Consider the following 9,280-nt stretch of genomic DNA (forward strand, 5'->3'; position numbering starts at 1 on the left):
GGAAACAACATCTCAAGAGCAGCAGGAAACTGACAATGGTGAATGGACAGAGGTTCAGCGTGAAAATAAAGGTAAAGGAAAATCACAGGGGCATGAGAATAATGTTCAAAGTAGTTCTTCAGCTTCTGGGACTTGTGCAAGCAAAGTTTATGGGATAGTAGTGTTGGGTGATAAGCAGTTAGTGGAAATTCATCATATTGAGGAAGCTACCCCTACAGCTATGGGTGAAACTCTAGTGGATGAGGAAGCTACCTTTGTAGTCCCTGGTGAAACACTAGATGATGCAGCTGTCAAGGAGTAACAGGCCTCTACGGCCCCCTTTAAATTAATGGATGAGAGTGCAGCCCAAAAAGATGGTGATCATGGTGGAAACATGACCAAAGAATCAAGTCAACTGGTGGGGACAACCCCAAGACCAGTTGGCTGTCCAAGTAAAACAGAAAAATTTAATCTGATGAACAATTTGGATGCAAACAAACAAAAACGGTCTCACCGTTTGAGTAACAAGGTGCTGCAGGCGCACGACTACTCCTCCATCTCAATGATGTACTCGTTCCTTGTATGGAACGTGAGAGTGGGCTGCCAAGAAGGAGCTTGATAGGCTTCTGAAGTTTTTGTAGTCAAATACTCGATTCGATAGTTAGTTCTTGTAGAGACTCGCACCTTTGGGTTAAATTGCAAGCGGTTATTGAAGAAAATTAGGTTTGATAAATATGCTTAGAAGAGGCTCAAGGATTTGTGGGTGGTATTTGGTGGCTTTGGTCATCTACACATATGTGGTAAGACAATTTGCCCAATTTTTCCATTGTCGCTTCTGCATCCTAGGTATGTGAAAGTTTGATTATACTTCAGTTTATGCTAGTCCAAATGAGCATTTTCGACATCCCTTTAGGAAGATTTGCAGCAATGGAAAACGGATGAGCCATGGTTGGTGGTGGGTTAAGAAGAGTTTTTCTCTATTGGTTTCTGAATATTCTTTACATTTGCATTCTTATACTCTAGTGTCGTAACATCGTGTTGGCTGCCAGTGTATTATCATGCATATGGTATTAAGCACAACATATTTAATCAAATAAATGTGGAAGTGAAACTTATTTAATCATATTTAGTCTTATGCCAAAACATGAATAAAATTTTTCTTTTTCTAATGTATTGCAATTCACCAATTATTCTGTGTCCAATTAAAATTATGTGACGCGTTCTTACACCTTACTTCTTTTTAGAATAAAACGGACGACATCTCCTTTGTATTTAGAGACCCTGGGGATTGTTCTCACTTTAGCAAAATGTACCTAATTGACAGTTATCCAATTCCATATGAAATTCAATAGCATCAGTGTCTGTACCTGATATATGGTCCCCACACGGGGAGAGATAACAATCTCAGTAAACTAGGGGTCCTTGGTAGATTCATCCACCCCTAAGTTCACTTTAGGTGTAAAAGCAGTAAAACAGAGATAATACATCATATATGTATCTATACAATGTATATCAATCTCAATCAATCCATTCCTCTAGTTCATCAGCCATCACTAGAATTCTCATATAAATCATAATCGAGTCATTCCTCGGGTCCATCAGCCTTCACCGAAATGCTTATATCAATCAATTCTATTGGCTAGAGAACACAAAAAGTATGATTTACACAAGGAAGTCCATCTTGTGACATACAAAGAATAAGGAAGTCCATCTTATGCAGAACACCACCGGGCATGCCTCACACAAGGAAGTCCATCTTATGTAGTACACAAAGCAAATACACACACCACAAGGCATGCCTCACACAAAGAAAATATATATACTATGCATTATATCACATTTCAGTGCAATTACATACACCACACATAAACCACTACTCCCATGGAGTATTGTGGAACAAATAGGGATAAAAATCTCATGGTCCAAAAGTTTACCTCAAGTAGGCTTCCTATCCAATGTTTCTTCAAGCTCAAGTAAGCTTTCCACACTTGAATATGCTTGAAATATCAACACAACGACTTGCTACAAGCAACACTTAACCATAGGTGAAAATGCAATCAATTATTCACAATACACATCAAATGCAAAGCTAGTGAATGCAACTTCATCAAAAACTAAAGTTTGATTACTTACACTAATCTTGGTTCATTCAAGATTCAAGATCATGCTTCATTACTTGATCCAACGCTTTGTTTTTCTCGAATAACTCACTTGATTCAACACTATAAACTAAATGAACGTAAATATTATCAAAATCCTATCTTACATTCATGAATATCAAAATCCATAAACTTTCCAAAATCCTAAGTTATGGACATTCTTGAAAACTCAAGTTTGTGGTAGTTTCAATGCTTTTATTTCATTAACTACCCCATATTATCATTTCTTCCAAAAGGACTCATGCCCATTTCAAGTCATAAAATGTAATATCCATGTCCATTTAATTGCATTGGAGTATAGAATAAAAGGATTTCATCAATAGTCAACAACATTGCCCAAAATCCAAAAATTGGTGAGTTGAGTTAAAGAAAAAATTTCTTTACTCCAAAAATCATATATAATCAAAATCTTATCCAAATGAATTGGAATTTTAATGGTAGAAATTAGACATCTTGGGCTTCAAATTGATATAAAGTTTTCCCTATCTGGAGGTCTGTAGCACCAGAAATAGAATTTATAAAATGCCAAGAAGAATTGAAGTTCAATAATTTTGAAATGCGTCAAGTGATATTCTCATTATTTTTCCTTTGCCAAGAACTAATATTTAACACATTTTGTGAAGACAATAAGGTTCATTTACATCACCACATCATAAACCATGGTAACCCTCTTTGAATACACACTTTGTTCATGGTCATAAATTTAGAAATGCACAAGGTGACGTTTTCATAGGTTTTCCTTCATTACATACACCTCTTAATCACTTATTTTCAATGGACCCAAGCCAAAATCAAATCAAAACACATGTTAGTTACTATTTATCAATGAACCTTAGAATTTAAATCATAATAAACATCCAAGAAAGCTTAGGTTTCTCACCTTAAATTCACTAAGGAGAGCCCAAGAATGCTTTCCCAAGCTTCAATAAGACAAACCACTTCTCCAAGCTTTTTGAACCTCAAAATTTTGTTGCACATAAGAGAAGATTTCTCCTCACACAATGCTTCCTTAAGCTAAATGGTTGGAGGGTTATGTTTGTTGAAGGAAGGGGAACAATTTTCGTCTCACACACTTTGTGGTTTGGAGGCTTAATTAAGGATTTAGGTTACAAGCTTCTTCAACAATGGAGGTGGGGCACTGTTCTCAGGCTTGGCTGTTTGGAGGGGCAAGAGCTATCTGTAAATCAGAAGAAAATGAGGGGAAAATGCCTAGGTGTCATGACTTGAGAGAGTTTTGATTTAGTCAACACATTTAAGTGGGAAGTTACCATTTTGCCCTTAATGAAATTGCTCCCAATCTCCTTTAATCCATTATTTAGATCATCTAACATTTATTTTGACATTCACCAAAGTTTTTGACATTCACCAAAGTCATATAATAATATCTCACTACAATATTTTAGAGTTTCAGGTAACTTTCGCATAATTGTATTTTTACTCGGAACTTTCATTAATTGTACTTTTATCCCGAAATGTAACTATATTTGTATAATTAGATTTCTCATATAATTAGCCTTTTTCTAATTTGATTCCCTAATTTCATGGACATATGTGAGCTGTATTTCCCAAAATTAGTTCAAGTTCGAGTAACTTTTACTAAATTACCATTTTACCCCTGGTGAGAATTTAACCCTAAACTCAGGATTTTTGCTTAATTAACCCTCTAATTAAGTATTAACTTACAATTAAAGTAATTTGATTATTTGAGTTATTATAGATTGAGTTTAATGGGGCTATTCAATGTGGAAATGTCACCACAAGAATAGAGGTAATCCATTCTATTCTAAGAGATAATTGTCCAGAAATCTTAGGTACTATAGAAAGGGCAAAATTGTTTTAAGGACACAATTTCTAACATTGGGCTCAGATTTTCCCTTATTGCATTCATATATTTTCGTTTGGTATGCTTTAACTTTGTGCTATTGCATGTTTCAATTTTTGGTGTGTATTTCATGGAACTGTGAATATTGTCGAAGTGATTTCTCTAACACAGCCCTCTCAAGAATTTTAACATTATTTTGATAACAATTACTTCCTTCAAGAGTAAAGAGTAATACTCTGTTGCACCACTAGGGTTAGCCTAGTGGTGTGGGGTGTGTGTGTTAAGAGTGTGTGTAGTGTAGGGTGTTGTGTTCAATTCCTTGTAACCTCAAAAAAAAAAAGAGTAATACTCCGTTTAATAATACGATGACAAATTTTCTTAAGTCTAAAATTGAAAATACAATCCAAGGGTATTGATTTTGCTCGGGAAATTTCTTGTGTATTGTGGATCGAAGGATTATCTTGAACCACTAAAATGAGAATGATTCGTGCATAACTAGTTGGATCTCTAATAAATGGATGATGATGATATTTTGTGGATTGGCTCCAAGAAGATAAAATAATTTTTGTTCAAACTAGTTGGATCGAATAGTTTTTTTTGAAATAATTCTAACCAGATCATGATTAATGTGATATCTAAGGACTGACATATGTACGGATGATAAGTGTCCAAGACACTATATTTTTATTGTTAAATATAGTTCAAATAATAATTAAAATAATTAAAAATATATTGTTAATTAATAAAATCCAAAAGATATCAAGATTCCAACAGCTGGATAAGATTCTAATCTCTTTTCAATTTGTTTCAGGTCTAAAATAACAAATTGCAATCAAGAAGGATAAAGGCAACTGCAAAGGAAAAGGATCAAGAAAAATAAAGAATTAATCAAAATTAATCCTCATCGACCCTGGTCCAAATTAAAAAGTCCATTTTTATTTCTATAAAAATGCACGTTAGGGCTCATTCCATTCATTATTGGATTGGGAGACGCGAAGAAAAGAAGGCAGAGGAGCGGAGGAACAGTCAAAGCTTCACCGTGGAGACCGGGTTTTATTTTCATTTATGAATTTTAGTTTCTTTCCATCTATTGTTCTTGTTTTCCTGACTATGTCAGGCTAATTTTGTTTAAGTAGTTAGGGCGAGACGGAACCAATGGGTTCTTAAATGCTATTTGCTTTTCTTATGATTTATGTTCTTAATTTAAGTTATGCAATTAATCTGTTTAAAATTCCTAGTCTTGTTTATGATCTGGCCAATCTTGAATGAGCATTAGAGTCGTGCATGACAATAGGGATGTTGGTGTATCGATTCTGATTGATTGATTGCTGGAATTTGTATGATCTAGGGATAGACTTATAAATTCTATAACCGTAGGTTCTTGCGTTAATGCTTATTTTATGAAAAAGTACTAAGGGATTAGGCTTTGGAGTGAAATAAAGGATTAGATTACCAAGGGATTAGGATTTGATCAAATATAGAAAGAACTGTTAATAACTTGATCTTGAATATAATAATAAGAATAGTAGATTCGTTAGGAAACCATTGGGAAAGTCGAGTCCTAACTACGTCCTTTAATTAAAAACTTAAAACCAATTTCTAGCTTCATTAATTCTGAATTTGTTTTCTAAATTATTGAAAACTAAAAATAAGTTTACAAATTTTGTTTTTAATTACAATATTCTCAAGAAATCCTTTTACGATCGATCCAACTTTAGTTAAATAGATAAATTATTGCTTGGTCATCAGTCCTCGTGGGATCGACAGCTTTTCTTATCGCTTTATTACTTGCACAACTGGTGCACTTGCCGAGTTCGTCAACAAGTTTTTGGCGCTGTTGCCGGGGAATGATTTAATCAACATTATTTTTATTTATAAAATTATAAATTGGATCATATTTTTTTAATTTTATTTTATTATTATTTTTTTTAGTTTATTTGTTCTATTTTTTTATTTTTATTTTCATTTTAATTTTGTTTTTGTTTCTCATATTTTTATTTTGCTTATTTTATTTTCCGTTGTTAGTTTAATATTTTTATTGTTAGTTATTTTATTTAGTTTTGTTATTTTAATTTCTTAGTTTAATTTGTTTGCTTTAAATTTTAAATATTGAATTTTAAATTTTCTGTTAGTTAGTGGTTTCCATTAGTTGGGTCCACTGAGCTTTAGTTTTCTGGTTTATGCATCTGCTAGGCACTGTCAACCCCCAGTGACCTACAGTATGAACCAGAGTTAGGACGACTACAAAGAACTAATAGGAAGCGTTTGATCGCGAGGAAGACACAAGACGCATCGAGTTCCAGTTCTGCTGAAGAACCAGTCATGGCAGAGGATAACCAAAATCCACCAGAAGAACTGATGAACCACTTCCTAAATCCTAATTTCTCGCATCCGACTGCGAGTATTTGAAGGCCCCCAATTCCAGCTAATAACTTCAAAATAAAAGCCTCATTTCTAAATTTAATTCAAAATAGTCAATTTGAAGGAGACCCGATCGAAGACCTAAACCGCCATATTTCTAAATTCTTACAGTTGTGTAACCTCATTAAAGCTAATGGGGTACCTGCTGAATCAATCCGACTGATGCTTTTTCCTTTCTCCTTAAAAGGAAGAGCACTTAATTGGTTGGAATTGCAACCTGCTGATAGCATCTCCACGTGGGAAGAATTAGTTGAAAAATTTCAAAAGAAGTTTTTCCCACTCTCCCGATTCTCTGAGCTGAAAGAACAGATTGGAAACTTCAAGCAGCTCGAAAGTGAATCCCTGTGCGTGGGATGTGGGAGATTTAAAGAACTAATCAGGAGATGTCAACAGTATGTTCTATCGAATAGCGAGAAGGTCCGAATTTTTTCAAAGGGGTTAGGTTGACATATCGAGGAAGCATCAGAGAAATCACTCCAACTAGGGCTATTGAGCTAATTGAGAAGATGGCATCTGAAGATAACGAGGTCACACCAGTTCAACCTAAGAGAGGAGTTATGCAGTTAGAAGGGTATGATGCTTTGTTAGCCAAACAAGACATGATGGATCAAAGGCTAGATTCACTTGTTAAGCTCTTTACCCAAAATCAAATCTCTGCAGTTAATTTGCAATTTCCTGTAGGCGATACTTGTGGCGGACCTTATAGTGCTGATAAATATGAGGCTATGGTTACTATAAACCCAGCTCAGGTGAATTCTCTTTGGTACGACCAGCGTAGGGAGAACAATCCTTACAACAACACTTATAATCCTGGCTGGAGGAACCATTCTACACTGTCATATAATCAAGGAGCACCACAACAAGCTAATATGAGAAGTCAACCAGCACAATCTAATCAGAAAGCAGCTTGGGAAGTTGCATTCGAAAAGATGGCTCAATCTCAAGCAAATTTCGTAGAAGAAACTAGAGCATCTTTAAAGAATCAAGAAGCTTCCATAAAGAATCTGGAAATTCAGATTGGTCAGCTTGCCAAACAGATGGCTGAGAGGCCTCCAGGAACCTTCCCTAGTACTACAATTATTAATCCCAAGGAACAATGTAATGCCATCATTACAAGGAAAAGTTTGGAAATACCAATAGCTGCACCGAGTAGTGAAAAAGATCCAGAGAAGGAAAATCTGCTGAAGAAAAAGCTGATGACCCTATCGATAAAGATGTCACAATTTTTGAAGGACCATTAAATGATACCCCATGTAAGAAAGTAATAAAGAAGCTTTCTTTAGAGGAAAGGATTAAATCACTTGGAGATAATCCTTATGTTAAGGCTCCTTATCCTCAGAGGTTGCAGCAGCACGAGCAGAAGAAAAATTTCTCTAAATTCTTAGAGATTTTTAAGAAGCTGCACATCAATATCCCCTTTGCGGAAGCTTTAGAGCAAATGCCATCATATGCTAAGTTCCTAAAAGAGATCCTAACCAAGAAGCGGAAGCTCACAGTAGAAGGATCCACTATTTTGACAGAGGAGTGTAGTGCAATCACGCAGAAGAATTTACCTCCGAAATTAAAGGATCCGGGGAGTTTTAGTATCCCTTGCACGATTGGCTCGATGACAATAGAGAGATTTTTATGTGATTTAGGTGCAGCATCAACGTAATGCCATTATATATGATGAAGAAGCTAGGAACCACAGAAGTGAAGTCGATCAATATGATTCTGCAACTAGCTGACCGCTCCACCAAGCAAGCATATGAAGTAATAGAGGACATACTTGTTAAGGTGGACAAGTCCATCTTCCCGATGGACTTTGTTATCTTGGATATAGAGGAGGATGCTACTGTCTCCATGATCTTTGGGAGACCTTTCTTAGCAACCTCCGGAGCACTAATTGATGTGCCTAAAGGTGAATTGATCTTAAGGGTGGAAGGAGAAAGGGATATTCTCAAAATATTTGAAATAGAAACTCCACCACCTACAACTCAGGTAGAGAAATTTTTTTATTGAGGAAAAGAAGGCTGAAGAAGAAGAAAAGAAAGATCATAAGCTAGATGAGAGTTCCAAGCCGGAGGTAAAGATGGCAAAGCCTAAGAGCAAGGGAAAACACATCAAGACTAATTTTAGAGTTCTTGAGGCCAAACCCTCTCGCCCATATGCACGAGAGTACTATTACGGCAAAGCAATATTTATGATAAAAGGAATGACATCATATTTGAATTCCGGCTACAAGCCGCCATGACTAATGAAGATGTAACGACAAGCTAATGATGTTAAACAAGCGCTCTTAGGAGGAAACCTAAGAATTTATCGCTTTTAAGTTAATTATTTTAGTTTATTTTCTTTTTAGGACCATTTTAGTTTTATTTTTCTTTTGTTTATCTGTTTTAATTAGTGATGACTCTGGTGATGTACAAATTTTATTTTTCTCACTCTATAATGAGCATGATTGCTACTACTGACTTTATCTGATGATATTTTTGTTGAGTTGATGTGTCCAGTTCTTTCTTTTTTATTTATTAATTGCTGAGGACAGCAAATTCCTAAATCTAGGAATGAGGACGCACCACACCATATATATAGTAGCAGTAGTAGCAGTTGGTACAACTATGATCCCTGTGATGAGTAGAACCGCAAAATTTATAAGAAAAACAGGGAAAATTCTTTTCCTTATTCCTCTTTATTTTATTTTATTTTATTTTATTTCTTCTCTCTGTCTGAATTATTGAATCATGTTAAGTAAGAATTAGTTAGTAAAAATTAATTTATGATGTGATGACTTAGAATATGTTTTATTTTAGGAATAAGCATTGATTGAGTTAGTCCAAGAGTCAGTAAGAATATTAAAATTACAGTATGAGTGATTGAGAAAGAGCATAAATTACTGAATTGCACACTTATAGCCATG

General features: G+C 35.0%; 1 protein-coding gene across 1 annotated transcript; it reads left to right on the forward strand.

Moving 5' to 3' along the window:
- The first annotated feature begins 328 nt into the window (after window positions 1–328).
- Window positions 329–8,035, forward strand: LOC133306470 (uncharacterized). Its single transcript, XM_061506795.1, has 5 exons — window positions 329–568; window positions 6,154–6,361; window positions 6,446–6,715; window positions 6,817–7,530; window positions 7,614–8,035. The coding sequence occupies exons 1-5, from the start codon at window positions 329–331 to the stop codon at window positions 8,033–8,035; spliced, it is 1,854 nt and encodes a 617-aa protein (XP_061362779.1).
- Window positions 8,036–9,280: the final 1,245 nt, after the last annotated feature.

This window comes from Gastrolobium bilobum, unplaced genomic scaffold (assembly GCF_033153095.1).
Source record: "Gastrolobium bilobum isolate Gb01-03AN ecotype WA unplaced genomic scaffold, APGP_CSIRO_Gbil_v1 utg1261, whole genome shotgun sequence".
Classification (NCBI taxonomy): Eukaryota; Viridiplantae; Streptophyta; class Magnoliopsida; order Fabales; family Fabaceae; genus Gastrolobium; species Gastrolobium bilobum.